Source organism: Colobus angolensis, unplaced genomic scaffold (assembly GCF_000951035.1).
Source record: "Colobus angolensis palliatus isolate OR3802 unplaced genomic scaffold, Cang.pa_1.0 Scaffold232, whole genome shotgun sequence".
In the NCBI taxonomy this organism is placed as follows: Eukaryota; Metazoa; Chordata; class Mammalia; order Primates; family Cercopithecidae; genus Colobus; species Colobus angolensis.
The window spans coordinates 651,023-669,912 of NW_012115511.1; the positions used below are offsets into that span (position 1 = coordinate 651,023).

The window sequence follows — 18,890 nt, forward strand, 5'->3', positions numbered from 1 at the left end:
GATAATGTTATCTGCTCATCATTGTCATTATCTTTAAAAAAAAAATACAGGAGGCAGCTTGCTCTTCATGCCATCAAAGCTTTCTACTGCAGTGAGGGGAACAGCCATTTCAGGTTTTGCATTTTCGTTTATCTGAATTCTCATCTTGCTCTCTCTGCCCACTCCCTTCTATCCCAGGGACCTCTTTTGAAGTTGAATGGATCTCTGTAAACTGAGCAGTTGGGGAGTGAGGTGAGAATTTTGCCTTGGTTTGAGCTCTAACCTGCTGTTCTTTGGAGCAAATGGTTTCCAGTGGAAGCCATTGGGATATTGGTCAGTCTAGACTATGTTTTATTCTTTGGCAAAAAGAACAGTAGAAATATTAAAACCATTAAGCTACTCTATGGCTCTGATAGAGGGCATTTTCTTTTTCTTTTCTTTCTTTTTTTTTTTTTTTTTTTTTTTGAGACGGAGTCTCTGGAGTGCAATGGCGTGATCTTGGCTCACTGCAACCTTCGCCTCCTGGCTTCAAGCGATTCTTCTGCCTCAGCCTCCCAAGTAGCTGGGATTACAGGGCCACCACGCCCAGCTAATTTTGTATTTTTAGTAGAGATGGGGGTTTCTCCATGTTGGTCAGGCTGGTCTTGAACTCCTGACTTCAGGTGATCTGCCCGCCTCGGCCTCGCAAAGTGCTGGGATCACAGGCGTGATCCACTGCACTCAGCCTGATAGAGAGCATTTTCTATGTTCTCTCCTTTCACCCTGGGACCTCCTGGTTGGTGATAGTAGGAAGAGAGAGCAATCCCATCATCTTTGAGGGAAGGTTGTCACTTGAATTTCCCCAAGGCTTCAAATTCTGCTGCAGCCCTCTCATGTTGCAAGCCTGGCAGTGCACTTTAAAGGTTGCAAACAAAGCTGAGTGCTTTCTCCTGATCCATCTGGGCCCCTCCCTCTGTCATCCGTCATTGTCAATGGGAGATGTATGTGCAGCAGCACAAGGGCAAAGTCTGACCCCGAGGGTATTGGAAATGTTCTTAGAGTAGGCATTATTTGCTCACGCCCTTTGGAAGCCAAGCTCTAGACATTCTAGGAAGCAGCCCCTGGCTTGGCAGAACTGCAGGCTAGATGGAAAGAGGAAATATTCTGCTTTTAAAAACTACAGGAACTTTATTCTTCCTTCCTAGCATAATTCTACAGTGCTTTGGAAAATACTTAGCCTCTTCTGTTTTTCATTTCTGATCTCTCTTTGGTCAGTCTTGGGGAGAATTCTGAAACAGGGAGGCGAGGGCTTGGATTCCGTTGGTTTTTATTCAAAGAGCATCAACATGTAAATAACTAAAGAAATAAAAGCTGATAAGATGCAACAAATGAATAAATAAAATAATGCTCCTTGCAAACACAGCGAAGCAATTTCCCTAGAGGAAAGGAGGGACGATGCTCTGTGTCTTGTTCAGGACATGAGGGCGGGGCCCCAGGCTTCTGGAGACACATTAAAAACGCCTGGAACACACAAAGCCCCTGGCTGAGTCCCGGAGCGTGGTGGAGAGGGTGTGCAGCGCTGAGTGGGGCCTGCGTGTGTCTTTGCGCGTGGAAGTGGGAGGATTGCACCTGTGCGGGTCCTACGTGCGGGTCCGGTGTCTCCCCATAGATTTGTCATTTGCGTTTCTCTCGATGTTTTCCAGGAGTGGATTTATGTTATCAAAAACTTAATGGGAGAGTGTCTCAGTTTTGAAATTGTCTGTGCATAGCAATGTCATTACTTTCTTTTTTTTTTTTTTTTCTTTTTACTGGTGGTGGTGGATGTTGGGGCACATATCCAGGTATCATTCCAAAAGTCTACTCAGGAATACAGCTCTTGTCGTGTTAACAAGGGACAGGGATGTGTGGATTCAGCAAAGCATACTGGGAATTTTCTTTGCATCACTTGCCCACCTGGGACATGACGACCAGTTTCTGATCTGGAAACTGGGCCTCATACCTTGTCCTACCGCCATCACTGGATTGCTGTGAGGATCACATGAGACGATGTAAATAATGATGGGAAGGGTTATTTCTTTTCTGAAGGATGGGGAAGATGTTTGCTTGTGCGGGGTCCAGATTAGTCAACAACATATATATGGAGCCTTAGTCCTGTATTTTAATTCATTTGAACATGACTTTATCATGTCATTCAATATAGAAGTAACAAGGTTTCACAAACTCAGACCTTAAATATGGAAATAGTATTTTCTTGTTAGAATCTCATTCGGCTAGAAATCTGAGTATCCTCCAGTCTTTTTTTTTTTTCCCCCCCTTAACATTTTGTTGCCTCCTCCCTGCCCGCCCCATCCGCCCTTCATTTTGGCTCGCTGCAACCTGAGTGCCACTTTTCTGGGAAAGCCTGATATTCTGACTTCAGTTTTGTAATTTAATGATGGAGAGTTTCCTTAGTAAACCAAATTTAGAGTCCTAGAATGCTTATCTTATATCCAGACCTTGAACATAAAAGGCATTTTATACCCGCAATTGTTCATTTAATGAGCAATTGCAGAGTGCAGGCCGGTTAAGGGATTGAGCTATATGCACTATTATTGCAAGAAGTATTCCGAAATACCAGAAATAGGACGTAAGCTCTGATCAGGGAGACTGCGAGCACAATTACCTTCTTTTCAAATCCTTCTGTGACACTGCGGGAGGAAAAAGGACTTTGAAACTTGAAAGGAAAGAGCTTGCTTTCAACCTCAAAAGCTAGGAGGAAAGGGCTCTGAAATTTGCTCAGAATTCCCAATTCACCATTAGCCTGTTTCTTCCTTTAGCCTCAAGGCATTCTCCGCTTTTTGAAAAGATGTTAAGAAATTCAGTCACAATAGAGAGCCTAGTTTTGAACATGTTTCACTCGGTCCATTGAGGTCTAGGCTCCAGCCTTTGTGTGGGGTGAATTGAGCTGAGCGGCTAGCTGGTTGGAGAGAGGTGAATGAGGAGTCGCTGTGCACTCGCAAATTCTGGCAAAGAAAAAAGCTCACCCCTTCCTTTATTTTACAATATGCATTCCTGTACAATCCTGCTAGTGGCAATATGTGGAGCGGAGCCTGTTCTTAAGTCAATACAGAGTACTTGGTTTATAGCAACTCTTGTTAAGTTTGTCTTGTAATTGAAGCTGCTGTTGACCTTGCTTGGGGACCATTTGTAAAACCGTTTATTTAGCATAAACTGAAATAATAAACCCTCCTTCTCTCGGGCTGATTGTGATAGGGTGACATTAGTTTGATTTAATGATTAGCCGCCTGACCCTTCTGCTGGAGAGAGAGGCTTGAATAGGGAGAGTTCACTCGGAAGCACTCAGAAAGAATACTAATGAGCTTGTTAAATTTAGCATGGCTCCAACCACTTTTAATTCCCTAATGGGAGCAGCACTGCCTGGGAGAGGGAGAGGGAGAGGGAGGCAGAGAGACACCGAGAATGTTCCTAGAGGGTCGGCGCAGCTAGAGAGAGCTCACCAAGAGAAGTTGGCACAAAGTAGCTAGCCAGAGCCTGGGGACTGTGTTGTAAGTATTGTCTGTTCTCTTATACTCCTCGTCTTCTAGGTCTTGGGACAAGAGAGGAGTAGTGGTATTAAAATGGGTTTTAAGGGAAAAATTAATCCTAAGGGGGAAAAGGGGGTGAACAGGTATACTGTGAGTTCCTAATCAGCAGATTTTGTTAGGTGACAGGAGATGTCCTTAGTTTCGCCTGAAACTTTTCTCTCAAGTCATGGGCAGAAAAAAACAAAACAAAACAAAACAAAAAAAACCCAAACCTGTTTCTTCTGTTACCATGAGAAATCGGATAGGTGTTTGTCTGCAGGCGCACACAAGTGCATGTTCGAGTCCTGCTTCATGCAGCAACGTGATTACTTTCTCCAGTCCTTTATTGCAATCATCCTAAGCATTGTTTGCAAGGACCCCACTTTTTTTTTTTTCTGAGTTTCTAGCACTAAGAGTGTCTTGATGTCAGTTGCTTTTGGATGAGTTTGGAAATTTTGGGACAGTTTCTAAAATGTACTGCTTTGAGCAGCTCTCTGGGGGCAGGGATTTGTTAACTTCCACTTGAGGATGGATATGCAAAAAGGAGGAGGAGGTACAAAGTGGGACTATGATGACAGTATTTAAAGTCATTTTTTCCTGAAAGATTTTAGTGAATTGCATGTTTCAGTTTGACCCCCGAGCTTGCAGCTGTTAAACATAGAGAAGCGGGAACAGTTGCCTTGTGTTTGGCTGTTAAAGTCCATTGGCAGATGCTCTTGGAGCAGTGGGCTGTTTGCTTACATTTTTGCAGCAGACTTCTGCCTGTTGCCATGGTGGACAGTGTGTTTCTGTCAATAATTTGGCCTGGCGTAGCCTGTCTGCACTGACTCTCAAACTTTATTGAACAACTCGGCTCAACTGAGCAAGATTAGACAGCTTTCGTCTTTTGGCTTGCTGAAGTGGTTGCTAAATTTATAAGAGCAGGCAGGAATATTGCTTGGAAAGTGTCCCTTTCCCTGTATACAGAGTTCTTTCAAGCCTCGTAACTGTTTGTATTGTGGAGTGTGTGTACTGTCAGGTTTTCATATGAATGCCCGTCACAAGCAACTTGGTACAGGAGGTAAACTTCATGAAGTATTTGTCTGCTGGAGTTTTCCTTTTGGGGCGGAGATGTGTGGTTGGGTAAAATTAGGGTAGCACTGACTATTGTAAAAGTAAGTTTCCTGATGGAAGTTTTCACATTAAAAAAAAAAAAAAAATTCTGCCTGCATTTAACTTTACTAAGGGAATAGTAATTTTAATTTAATTTTTTCTGTATTAAAAATGTGCACTTCACTAACTTCTTGTTATAACTTTAATATTTACTTTTGTTGGGTGAACTCTCATTAAGAAAATCATTGAGCTAAAAGGTAGCCTCATTTCCACTCACCCTCCCCACTCAGCCACCCCATTACCCTCTCTGAGCTTATTCTCTCAAGAGGTTGGGGGAATGGTGGGAGGACTCTCTGGCCAGGCCATAACCCATTCATTATTCAGTTATTTGTGAGGTTGGATTCAAATACTCATCATAAACACGTAGTTTGTAAGACAGAGTTTATTATAGGGATGCCGTTTTAAGAGAAGAAAAGTTAATTTCTTCTAGGACGATTAAGTCAAGGAAATCCTGTTTTAAACCTGGAACAGGTTAGCCGAGCTTGGTTATTCATCTTTCCCAGAGAATGCTAATTACGTGTCACAGCCCCCCTGAGGAAGGGTTTTCTGGCCTCCAAATGAAGGTCCCTTTCTACAGAATTTGCACCTCAGTGCTGGAAGTTCATTTCAGATTTAAGTTTGAAATAAAGGCTTTATACAGAGCACAAATTAGTGGAAAATATGACTTGGGCCATTTGTAGGTTATAGGAATATTTATAAAACGGACATAAGTTGTAGTGTTTTGACACCCTTTTGCTTTTACATAACTGCAGCATTCTGGGTTTTCTGCTAATGAAGTACAAGGGTGGCCTACTGCCTAAAAGTATTAGTTAGAAGGGAAAATAAAAATGTATTTTATCTTTTGTAGTTTGTTTTAAAATTACCAGGAGCGTGGTGTGAATTGCTTTCATAGAGATCAATGTGAACATGTGGGATTACAGGACTTCTTTGTTTTTGTTTTTGTTTTTACTTGATAGATTAAATGTATAATTTACCCCTTAATTATAAGGTTTGGGATGAGGATCTGCACAAAACAATATTAAAATAATATTTCACGGTTTCCTTTAGTAGTCAGCAAATTCTCTGTAAAGACCAAAACATACCTCATTGTCTATTCTGTTTTATAAGTCATTTGCTAAGGTAAGGAATATATTGCTTAGTTTTCAAGTCCTACACACAGGCAGAAAGACTAAACTTGCTGTTGGCTTTAGGTAGTTCAAGTCCTGAGTCAACATAAATAGTATTTGTTATTTTCAGTTTGTATTTTTATGCAAGCCTGTGTTTACAGTTCTACTTTCTTCTGAATTTGAGCAGGGTTATGAAACTGCTAAAGCATTATTCTTCTGTTTATTGGGGGAGCCCTTAGTTAATCATATCTGCTTTGTGGGTTATTTTGAAGATAAATTTGTATATGGGAATAAGATGTGTTCAAGATCTGTTTATCTAAAATGCACAACAATGGTTTTATTTATACCCAAATACAGTTTTTTGTTTGTTTGTTTGTTTTTTTCGTTTTTTTTTTTTTTTTTGATAGGAATAGGAAACAGTTTTTACATTAGATGTCTAAGCAGTACCTGGACAGCAGCTTTCTTTCCATCAGCACTTGTCTGCCAGAGCACAGTCTGTTGATTAAATGTGGAACTTGTTTGGGATCATGTAGTTTAGAGTTTACGTATGATTCAAAGAGATGAATTGGTCCACTTGTTGTGGGTTCACATAGTCTGTGTGATTTAATTTTATGCATGGGTTCTTTGATCCGCTATTATAGCAAGGTCATCCAGTCACATTTGCAGAGAATCATAGTGGAGAGATGGAAAGTTCTTACTGATCAAAAGGAACTGAAGTATTAGGAAACTGGAATACCAACTGTATATGGAATTTCTTCAAGCTGTTTCTTACATCTTTGAAGAAATGTATGGACCCACCAGAACGTGGACACATATCAACATCCCCCATACCTTCCTTCCTCACCCTCAGAGCCATCTCACATCTGGACTTTCAGTCTCATTCTGTTTTCCAGTTAGGTCTCAGCTTTGTTGTGTGGACAGAAGCAGGAAGTATCTCACTAGAGGCTCTGTAGGTTTTCATGATTGGCACCTTTGTCCCTTGTCACCAATGAGTTTTCTGTTCCATTTTTGGCTCTGTCAAATCTCTTGCTGGGCTGCAAATCTGACTTAAAACAACAAAACCACATAAACTTTTGGATAACTTCCTAATAGGTCATTCTTTAGGAGCAAAGGCCCTACACTCGCTGGAGCAACCAGAGCCTCAGTGGGTAGCTGGAAGGACTTGGTGTCACCCCGGAGGCCCCGCATCCCCAGGCAGGCAAAGGGAAGCTGGACATGCACAGTCTTAGATTGGCAAAGGTTTCAGTTCCATGTAGGACCTGCAAGATGTTGGACAGCCCATGAGCAGAAACCTCACACGCAGATCCAGCTAGAAGCTGGTGATGCCAATTTGCCGATCCCTACATCTCCGTTTAATAGGCTCATTTCCTGCTCCCCTTCATCGTTCCCTGTGTATTTGTGTACTTTGTACCCTCATTCATAAACATTTTTGTCTTGCAAAGATCCCATCCCAGCCCTGTGGCTTTCAAAGTTGCCGTGAATGAGAAAGAGACTTTTTTTCCGGGAGAGGGATATCGAGAATGAGACTTCACTGATCATGGTTTTTTAATTGCTCCTTAAAGTAGTTTACAGACTCTCATTTTTGTTCTTTCTTTAGAGGATGAAAGTCCTGGACAGACTTATCACAGAGAGAGAAGAAACGCAATCACTATGCAGCCACAGAATGTCCAGGGGCTCAGCAAAATCAGTGAGGAACCTTCAACATCGAGTGACGAGAGGGCCTCATTGATCAAGAAAGAGATCCATGGGTCCCTGCCACACCTGGCAGAGCCCTCTGTGCCGTACCGTGGGACGGTGTTTGCCATGGACCCCAGGAATGGTTACATGGAGCCCCACTACCGTAAGTGCCCATGCCAGTCAGCACTTGTTCAGGAGCTATGGGGAGGGCTGTGTGTGTGTGTGTGTGTGTGTGTGTGTGTGCGCGCTTTATGAAGTTTTGGCTTGTATAATTTATTAAAAGGTGTAATTTTCTTTCCACTTTCCCTCTTACTTTCACTACTTCCTACCCATTCTTTTTAGAGAGAGATATTTTCTTGCATCTCTAAGCAACGTCAGTCTTCAGTGGGGCGGTCTGCAGGAAAGTGGTCCATTGGTGACTAATTCACATGAGACTTTTGTTGAGAAGCAGAGGTGAAGTTACTCCATCTAAGCAGATGCTGCAGGAGAAAAAAAGTTGTTGTTATGAAGTTATGAAAGCAGGCTACATTAAGAGAAGTCCTCAACAACTGCAATTCCCATTTTTAATGATTTTTTAATTTAATGATTTTGGCTATTCCCATTTTTGATGGTTTGTGAAAACAAACCTCATTTAACAAATCTGTGCTAAATTCCTTAATACAGAAGATTTTTCGTTGTGCTGTATTTTCCTCTCTAACTAGCATGCCAGACACATCAGAAACTCCTTTCTCAGCACTAATCACGTTTACGAAATTAACTAGGACTCTGAACTCAAGTATGGGATGCTTTTCTCCAAAGGCAGAATATAAAGAAAAATGTATAAGGGTTGAGTTTATTTCTGGCCTGTTTCTAGTTAAAAAAATACAATTTGGTTGTGGAGTAATGAAGTTCATATTGAGGTGCCAAAGCTTGCAGCTCTTGATTACAGATTTATCACCTTGCCAGGATTCAGACTCGCCATTTAACCTTCCCGGCTCCAATTCCAGATGATCCATTGAGCTCCAGTGAGGGGGACTGGTTTGTGTTTCCCCTTTTCCACATCATTCAGAAATTTTAGTGTTTTAAGGCAAAAGGTCATTAGCCAGATGACTGATTAGTGAGGACAGCTGATTAGTGCATGTTTTTTTGCTCAAGAAAGTGCCCAGGATAAAAGCTAATTTCATCCCTTCATTAGTTGGCTTGCAGCAAAGGGAAATGCTCACTCCTCAGATCAAAGGGCCTCGCATAACCTTAAGTCTCAGCAACCACTACTCCCCACCCCCTACAAGCAGATTATATTGTTGGAAAAGATGGAAGCTACATTATTTTTTTTTTAAGTGGAGAGTGCATTTTTTAAAAAGTGGTCAGAAGCACGGAGGAGAGTTTTCTGGATTCTTCTAAGCTTTTGAAAAAGATTACAACTTCTCTGTTTCAAAAGTGGTTATCAGTCTTATTTCTGTAAATACAGAAATAAGGGGGAAGGCTATTGGGCTGGTTCCTTCCTTCATTCAGGATTTGCTTAGTTTTATTTTATTCACCTTTCCTTTCAGGAATGAAGGTTTAAAATAGTCTTGGTAGGCTTTCTCTCTGGGCACACTCCTAAGTTTTCTGCATTATATTTTTATTTGTGAGTCTCTTTTAAACATTATCCACGCAGAAAATCTGAGAGACTCCTACATGCTTTCTACCTATATTTATAGACCCAGGTAGTAGACTTACTTTTTAAGAAAAATTCAGGCTAGACCCTTAGCCAAAGCTCCCTGCATTGTTTTTGTTCTTATGTGTGAACACAAACTTTTCCCATCTCATATTTATGTTTTGTTGTCTTTTCAAGATGCCCACTAATTAGTGAGGTATTTAATTAGTCAGGACAGCTGATGAGTACTTCTTCTTTGACTGACGGTAGTGAGCAGATAACCGTTAACTTACTCTCTGTGCCATTCAACTTGCAGCTTGTTCTTGGTTCGTTTGTTTTAACGGTTTCCCCCATTGAGTCTTCCTGTCCTTTGAGGGGCTGGGAGCTCTCTACACCTGGGACCCTCATCCTCCCTCAGTGGTGCAAGTGGGACCCATCTCCCGGACCTCCAATTTCCTATTAACTAACGGTGGGCACGGGAGAGCTCTTAGGGGGGATCCGAATTGATCAATCATCACTCTGTTTTGAGGTTACAGCATTCATAGTGGGGTATTCATTAGATTTTCCCACTGTATTGTTCAAATCAGTGTTAAAATTATGTGATAACTTATAAACTGTGTAAGCTGTCTGTAACCAAATGGCAAATGAGATTTTGACCTACCATCCCAATGTACTCCCTAAATTGGTCATAAATTACATTCTTATATAGATAATATGGACGGGAAGTCCTAAAGAGTGCACAGATTGGCTCAGTGCTCCGGGAATTTGGGTTCAAGGTCCAGCTTTGTCACTTGCTAGCTGTGTGACCTTGACAAGTGTGCTGATCCCTCTAGGAATCCTTTCCTCACGGTGGGATGAGGTGATAATATGACTGCCTGCTCCATGGTGTTCTTGTGGAAGTCGAGACCATACAAATAAAGTATTAACTAAAATCTCTGGCACATGGTAAGTGCCTCAGAAGTATTAAGGTAGTTCTTCTCTGCTTTCTCTTCCTCCTTCTCCTCCTTTTTTCCTTCTCTTCTACATCCTTATCCTCCTCCTCCTCATCAATATGTGATAAGTTGACTCTCTAAGTCATGTTTGTGAGGGTTGCACTCGTATTTGATTCAGTGTGGACTGTTTGTTTGTTTGTTTGGCCAGACCTGGTCACCTGCTTGCCTGAGACCAGTTCCTGCTATAACACAGATTAGGAACTGAGCAAACTGCAAACCTGTAACTGTGGTGTGGTTAGAGCTGTGCACTGTGGCCTTCTGAACATAATCTTTTCTCAGTCAACCTCAGTAGATAGACTATAATTTTCTTCTGTTAAGTAAATGAAGAAATTGTAAAGATTTTAAACGAGTTTGAAAAGTGTTAACTTTTAAATTCTTAGCAGAAAGTGTTTTATGTCACACATGCAAACTTTAATACATGCAGGAACATAAAAGATACGGTATTATTTACTCATACTGAATAATTTAAAGATATCCTAAGCTAAGCCTCAGCATCATATGGGATATGACTTTACTTTTTCTTTTTTTTTTTTTTTTTTGAGACGGAGTCTAGCTCTGTGGCCCAGGCTAGAGTGCAGTGGCCGGATCTCAGCTCACTGCAAGCTCCGCCTCCCGGGTTCACGCCATTCTCCTGCCTCAGCCTCCCGAGTAGCTGGGACTACAGGCGCCCGCCACCTCGCCCGGCTAGTTTTTTGTATTTTTTTAGTAGAGACGGGGTTTCACCGTGTTTAGTAGAGACGGGGTTTCAGCCAGGATGGTCTCAATCTCCTGACCTCGTGATCCGCCCGTCTCGGCCTCCCAAAGTGCTGGGATTACAGGCTTGAGCCACCGCGCCTGGCCGACTTTACTTTTTCTTTAGAACTCTGTTGAATTACTTAATCTCCTACCACTATCACAAGTATTTTTTAAGACACTTTATAATAAAATCTGTCTGCTCACATGGATTTAATTATCCAGGCAAAGCTAATGATTGATGTGAACTGAAGGTGATAAATTTTCCATGAATTTTTTAGTGTATGAAGAAATGCCTTCTTTTTAAAATGAGACATACAGTTTTGGTCACATTTGTTTATCTTGTGGGTATAGCTTGTCTCGGTCCTGGGCCCTGTCAACAACACAGGCGCACTGCAGACCTTCAGTAGCTCAAGTTCAGAGACATCTTTTTAGGCCATTCCCCTTGCCCTTGAGTTATTTGCTAGCTCTGCTGAGCCGGTCAAAAGAAAAGACTCTTCTAATCCAGTGGGCTGGCCATGTGAACACTCACAGCAATTCCTTCATTTCTCTGTGGTTGGAAATTGTAGACTTTCCAAGATGCCTAATTTGTGCTTCTATATATATGAACTTTGTATTTCTAAAGTGTGGGCAGGCTTCCTGTAAGACCGGAAAAGGGAAAATCGTTTTTGTTTTTTTTTTTCTCCCCCTTCAGAAGGACATCTGTAAAATTTTTATTGCACAAGATTTTATTATATTTGGGAATGCAATATTGCATCTTTAGAAATTGTAGTTAGGCAAAAATCAAAGTATTTTAGGTTTTGTGGCTTAAAAAAAAAAAAGAAAAAAGAAAGCTCAGGGACAGCGGGCACTTCAGACATTCACAGCATATGTTTAGAATAAAATCCTCCCGGGGGATTAGGGGTTTTCGCTCATGAAGCATCACAGTGGATGGGCTGTATATTAAGGCGCGAAAGTAGACGTTTTAGATGCATGGCTCAGGCATGGCATGGTGCTGACAGGCTCTCGGTTACAGGATCACTAGCGCTTTATAGTTTGGGGGAGCATGGGAGGGGTTAGATTGGAGGACCTGATCTTCTTGTATCAGAGTCAGGGTAAGAAGCCCCATCCTCTGCCCAAAGATTCCTCAGCAATTTTCTTCTGCCCATGCTCTGTGTGGAGCCAGGTATTTCAAACCACCGTCTCTCCTTGCTTTCGTTGACTGCCATGCATTTATCTTCTATAAACTTTCAAAGGCAGGTGACATAATAGTTAAAGCATTCCTGTACCCTGGCCGACACTTAACTTTTATTCACTTCCCTCTTACCGAAAACATGTGTTGCATTGTCTTCTGTCTTACTGTGAAGTCTTTAAACTATTCCTGCAGGGATCTTTGTGCAAAGTTCCTCGGATTCACTAGTCATGTCATATTATAGGGTCTCTGCTGGTTTTGGTAAAGGGGGCAGAAAGATGCCTCCTTTTTAAAAAATTTCAGGTCTCCTTTACAGTTTTATAGTTGTGGAAGGCTGCTTTTCTTCTGCCCCCAACTGCTCCTAAGCAGTAATTCTTCATGGAAAATATGATTCATTCTTCCATGCAAATGCTTTGATTGAAAACATACCACTGGTATTCTTCCTATGTTCCCCAGCTCAGATGACAGAACTATTGGTTGCTAATTAGCAAAACCTGAGGAATTAGCTTAAAGAAAAAAACCCTGAATTTTTAATTGGCTTGCATTTATTTTCTGTGGAAGGCTGTTGTGCTAAGCCCACTTGCATTCTTGTGTGCTAAAAAACTGCATAGATTTTTTTTCTACCTGTCTGTCTTTATATTAGGTGACTTTCCACATCCCTTTAGAAATACATCTTCTGAGTGAATGGAAGAGAGGGTGTATATTTTACATATTTAATAAGTACACCTGCTCATACTTCTCTCTCTTACTATCCAAGTGTCATCTCGAGACTGTGAGAGACAGAAATGCCTACGAGGCACAAATGAACAGTTTTGTCTTGACCAAACTGTAAAGGCAGTGACAGTTCCCTGAGCTCTTAGTTCTCTTCTCATCCAGACTGTCTTTTACCTCTTTGGAGAACAGTTGATGAGCCAATCAGAAATGCTTTGTGTTTTTCCCCCCTTTGAAAATTAGATTGTTTAACCAGAAAGACTGATGTTGGATCATACCCTGGAGGCTTTGCTAGGTCTCATGCTTCCTTGGCTGTTAGTCTTGAATTGCGGTGAGAGCTGGAGTGAGGAGATCCAAACAAGTCCATGGACCTTTGCAAAACTGTTATTTGTGAGCTTAAGAATAGCTCCCTGCTTATTCTTGTCTTTCTCTTAGAAATTCAGTAGAATGACCTGGCCTTCTTTTAGTAATCCAGAGGTAATGTTTTAAGACTAGAAACAGTGAGCCACTTCCATAGACTTTTAAAGAGCTGCATTGCAAGACAACTTCGAGCAAAGCAATAGAGATTTAGCAATAATTCTTAGTGTTCCAGATTTGAACTGTTGCCAGTGAATCTTGACTACTCTTGTGCCTGATGCGACCGTGAGTCTGTGTATCTCAGTCTTAGGAGATAGCGAATGAAACTGGGAGCAACAGTGAGAAAAGTCCTGTAGCATTTGGAAAAATTTGATAACAATTTTATTCATCAGTTTTCAGGATAGATTTATTAAAGGAGACAGGGAGAAGCTTGAAGACCACCCAGGCCAGGAAGAGAAAGAAAAGACCAAGAGAGACCGCATTTTCTAGAGAAAATCACTCAGCCCCTTGGTGTACTGGTCCAGTCCTCTCTTCCCCTGCCGCCCGGCACTGTTCTCTTCTACAGCCAACTCAGCTTCCATTGGCCGCTGCTCTGGTGCTAGCCCTGCCCTTGTTGCCCTGCTTGTAGAGTTGTTTCTCTGGACCAGTTACTTGCTTTCTCTTTGCCTTCAAATCCTGCTTATGTCTCAAGGCCTATCTAATGACCCACGTCCTTGGAAAGTCTCTAAGAGCCATCTTACATGGATATTTTCCTACCCTGGGCACTTGAGTAGTAGTCATGTCATTCTCACCTTTAAACACATCACGGCTACTCCTTGTGTTGCCCCTACCCGGCGGCCTGACCTCCTCTGGAATAATGTGATTAGTCCAAGGCAGTACTTATCTTCTGTGGACACCAAAACTCCTAGGGTAGGACTTGGGGACTCATGTGTGCCACCATAGGGCAGAGAAGTTGGGAGCTGCTCGGATGCTTTTCGCAGTCACCATGGAGGTGGAATTCCAGGTGACCCATGCTCACAGCCTTCCCATCAGAGTGACTTCTTGACCACGTGAAGAGACATTGTCGTTTCTGCTTCCCTTTTAAAATTTAGTTATTGTATACAACCTCTAATCCAAACTTAGCCACCTCATCCTTCCTGAGAGCAGGCAATGTACAAAGTATTTCTGGTACATTTGTACATTTGTAAAATCTGCATTTTTAAATTTTTTATTTTTGAGACAGAGTCTCACTCTATCACCTAGGCTGGAGTGCAGTGGCGCGATCTTGGCTCACCACAACCTCCGCCTCCCAGGTTCAACCTATTCTCCTGCCTCCACCTCCCGAGTAGCTGGGATTACAGACATGCACCACCTTGTCTGGCTAATTTTTGTATTTTTAGTAGAGATGGGGTTTCGTCATGTTGGCCAGGCTGGTCTTGAACTCCTGACCTCAGGTGATCCGCCCGCCTCAGCCTTCCAAAGTGCTGGGATTACAGGCGTGAGCCACTGCGCCGGCATAAAGGAGGGACTTTGATTCTTTGGAATAAGCTGGCAGTTCATAGACTTGGATGGGGACCCTAATCTTAGATACTGTGAGATTAACGCAGGAGAGCTGCCTGTCTTCCACGACACCCATCTGACATCGAACAAGTAGGTATTTTCCCTGTAGTTAAGGTGAGCATGATGTTTGTTTGCCTTTTTCCAAATTTCAGTGATGTATTTGTCTTCAACAGCCTCTAGGCAATTCATATTTTGGTAACATCTTCCCAACTTAGCATCCAAGCATGCGTCTGATCCATGTTAATGGGAGGTCCCATCTGCAACTCAGTTCAGGATCATGAATCCAGTTGCTTAAAGATTCCATGTAATTATTTATCTTTTCTAATTTGGCACCCACCCAAATGGCACTTTTTTAGTTGTTGCCTATGGTTTCTTTCCCTCCATCTTTTCCCTCTCTTTTTCCTTCCTTCCTTCCCTTCTAGAGTAAAAGCATGAGAAATAGCAACTCTTGCCATTTCACAGCCATCTGCTAACAGCTTTCCCTCCCGCTTTCTTAATAGAGGCAACATTATCCTCAGCCCTCCTCCTTTTTCTTGTATAATTAAAGAATGTTACCTTTGATGTCTCTTGAAGCTGCAATCTCCCATCCTGCCTTAGCTTTCTTGATCTTATACCTATAAATTTGTGCGGTATCTTCATAGTTCTTAGGGAAAGGGCTTGATTTTCCTCTGTGTGCTGTTCACAGTTTGGGTTAATTTAGAGTAACCGATCTGGCATTTTATTGCTCTCTTTTCCCTGTCTTCTGATATAGCTTGGATTCTTGTTGTACTCTTTGAAAAGGATCCAACTTCCTCAGTTCTTTAAGCTATGAAATTTGGGTCTCTCCTAAAATGAATGTTCTCATCCTTCTAATGTCTTCATTTCTTTTGAGGGGGCCAGGCTTTTCATTAACCTCAGTTTTCAATGAGTTTCTTCTTCTTAGAATAAAATAAAGCAAGATTCCATTTGATTCCTTTAACTGTTTATTTTTGTGTTCATTCTGTCAGTCACGTGTTAATTGAGCATCTGCTTATTGAGTGTTGCATAAGTGCTAAACAGTGTTGACCAAAATGAGCAAGTGTCTGCTTCTGTGAAGCTTTAGGCCATCAAAAAGTCAATACAAGGGAGCTGTTAGAGGAGAGAGTGAAGAGTCCTTTGGGAGCAGGTGAAGGACTTATCCAGCCTTGGCAGTCCAGAAGGCCTCCTGGAGGAGGTGACATCTGAAAGAAGTGAGGAAAGAGTAATTTAGGCAAAAAGGAGCATTTGTCAAGGCCTGGAGGCCAAAGGAAGACCTGACACCTGCAAGGACTTGAGAAAAATCTTTGTGTGGTTGGAGGGTAAATTTCATGAGGGGAGTGGCAAAGACAGGGCTCAAGAGGTACAGGCCAGCAGGCTTCTGCGAGGAGCTGTTTGTTTCTCTCCTGCAAGAGTCTGGGGTGATTACTAAGACTTGTTCCATGGCCCTTTGTATATTTAAACAGATCTTTGGGTTCCCCATCACTTACCCAGAATTTCTCCATCGCAGAGTTGAGTTCACCCCTGCTTTCAGTTTGACAGCATGCAACTCCGTGACAGGGCTCCCCTCCCAGGCATCTCTGGCTGGGCTGCTGTCTCATTGGTCTTCAGAGATGTGCTGCTGCATCCCTTTGTGTAGCAGGTCATATATATATATATATTTTTGAGACAGAGTTTCACTCTTGTTGCCCAGGCTGGAGTGCAATGGTGTGATCTCGGCTCACTGCAACCTCTGCTTCCCGGGTTCAAGCGATTCTCTTGCCTCAGCCTCCTGAGTAGCTGGGATTACAGGCATGCGCCACCATGCCCGGCTAATTTTGTATTTTTAGTAGAGAGGGAGTTTCACCATGTTGTCCAGGCTGGTCTTGAACTCCTGACCTCAAGTAATCTGCCTGCCTTGGCCTCCCAAAGTGCTGGGATTATAGGCGTGAGCCACCTCGCCCGGCCAGCACGTCATATTTTTTTCTTCAAGACAACAAAATTTATTTTTACTTGTTCTCAACTGCTGAGCTGTTCTGTAATAGGTAACCCTAGCCACCACAATATCTTGATCACAAACTGCAAATAAAAAACATAGGAAATAACTGTGGCTTCATTCCTAAAGAATTAATAGTGTTCTGTATCAAGGCATGTTTTAATTTCCACTTACAGTGTTCAAAATGAAAAAAATAAAAAAGCATTGAGTTTTATTCTATTAGAAGACTCCCAAATGCCCTCACATCAGTCAAGCTAGAGAAATTGTGCAGGGGGCCACGGTGAGGTTGGAGATAGGGACCGGAAATAACTAAGTGAAATTCAGCTGGGAAATTCAGTAGCTAACACCACCAGGGGAGCATGAGAACAAAGACTAGCATTAGTGGAATGAGTCTGCAATCCAGCCAGGACTGAAAGAGTCTCAGGGGAGAGGGTGGGACCCTGGAGGAGACTTGTGCCTGCTCCCTAGGGAGCCGGGGCCTAATCAGTGGACATTGTGAGGATCAGAGGGAGCCCACTCTAGGAAGCGAGGTGTTTACCTTGTCCACTGGGGGTACCCAGATCTGCATCCTGATTGTGCTCCTATCTTGTGAGTGGAGTAAAAGGAGGTGCCTGTTTCCTAGGTAATTTAGAGAGGAGCAGAGAAGTGCAGGTGGGGGATGTGGAGAAGCAAACGCCAGCTCTTCTTTTGGTTTGCTTTCGTGGAATAAGCCTGTTCTCAAATGGGGCAAAATTTCACTTTTCCTTTCCCTTCCCCTATCCCTGTGTCTCCTCTTTATAAGAAATTTATTCCCTCCTCCCCCAGGGGCGAAGGGAAACTAACACACAATGGTAGCTTTCCTGTGACCTCGCTTCCTGCCAGAGGATCTGTGATCCACTCCAACTTGGTGTCTGTGATCCCAGCTTGGCTCAGTGAACCTGACCAAGTGGGTTGACCTTTTGATCAGATGTGCAGTTTGCCTCTCATATATAGGTCTGTGAGATGCATTTTTATGTAGCCTCTATCTTTTACCATGAATGATGTTTTAAATGTAGTATGTGTTTATCACATTGCCACGGATCGATGATATGGGAGATAGTGAACAATTGGAGACACCTGAGTGCCTCTAGGGGACTCAGCCCTTCTGATAACACTGCTGACGTGACCTGCCTCGAGTCTCACTCCACTGAGTACATAATGCATGATTTATTTTCATTAAAAATCTTTGTGCATTTTTTTGAGAGCCTGCTGTGAGTCACACACTATTCCAAGTCCTGAGGGGTCAACGTTTGCCAAAACAAATCAGGTTCTTGTTCTCAAAGCCAGCATACCAGCCAGAAGAGACACACAACAAACACCTAGGCAGAGCCTTAACAAGAAAATACAGGTTGAGAACCCCTTATCTGAAATGCTTAGGACCAGAAGTGTTTTAGATTTCAGATTCTGAATATGTGTATATATAGAATGAGATATCTTGGAGATGGAACCCAGGTCTACACACACAATTTATTTATGTTTTATATATACCTTTTCCACACAGTCTTAAGGCGATTTTATGCAGTATTTTAAAACACTTCTATGCATGAAACAGTTTTAGCTGCATTTTGACTATGACCCATCACATGAGGTCAGTCAAGTGTGGAATTTTTCACTTGTGGCATCATCTTGGCTCTCAGCGTTTTTGGATTTTGGGAGCATTTCAAATTTTTGGATTAGGGATACTCAACCTATAGCTGGTGGTGCTCTGAGGATAATAAACCAGGTGATGTCCTAGAGAGAGCCTTGGGTAAGGATGTTGTTCCTTAGGTCAGGTGGGTGGGGCAGGGAAAGCCTTGCTTTGAGGTGTCTTTGCAGCCAGAGTAACTGAATTGAAAAAAGAAGCTGCCCTGGGAGATCTGAGAGAGAGCATTCTACTGAAAGGTTTGCTGTGAAAAAGTACCAGGAACAGAGAGCATGCCAGCATAGTCGTTGGCCAGGGGGTGGGACAGTTGGGGGAGATGAGATTAAGGGACCTGGTGGGCCAACAAAAAACCAGTGGAAGAAGTGTTGTGATTTGATTTTTGTTTTAGTACTGTCACTCTGGCTGGTGTGCAGTGACTCTTGTGAAGGTGTGGAATGTGGAATCAGGGAGGTGACTTAGCAGGCTGCTGTTGCAGTGACCCCGGTGGGAAATGACCCCTACTGAAATGATAGCCAGCAGAAACTGAGCTCTCTGTCTGCACCACAGTGTTATGCCATAGACTTTGCTCTTGAAGTCACTAAATCTCCACAAAACAACCTTATGAGCAGTTGTAATGACTTTCCCCTTTGACATATGAGGAAACTGAGGCCCAGTAAACCTAAGTGAGTTGTCTATTTTTACATGGTTC

At 42.5% G+C, this 18,890-nt stretch overlaps 1 protein-coding gene across 2 annotated transcripts in view; it reads left to right on the forward strand.

The window, feature by feature from the left end:
- The window catches only part of GLI3 (GLI family zinc finger 3), a 306,231-nt gene that overhangs the window by 112,722 nt on the left and 174,619 nt on the right, over nt 1-18,890 (forward strand). Inside the window, exons 1-2 of one of the 2 annotated variants that reach the window (XM_011944495.1) lie at nt 3,403-3,503; nt 7,377-7,619. In XM_011944495.1, coding sequence (XP_011799885.1) covers nt 7,430-7,619 — 190 coding nt within the window. In that variant the 5' untranslated portion in view covers nt 3,403-3,503; nt 7,377-7,429. Of the gene's footprint in view, nt 1-3,402; nt 3,504-7,376; nt 7,620-18,890 lie in introns of those variants that run through there. The other variant, XM_011944494.1, reaches the window with a different exon arrangement.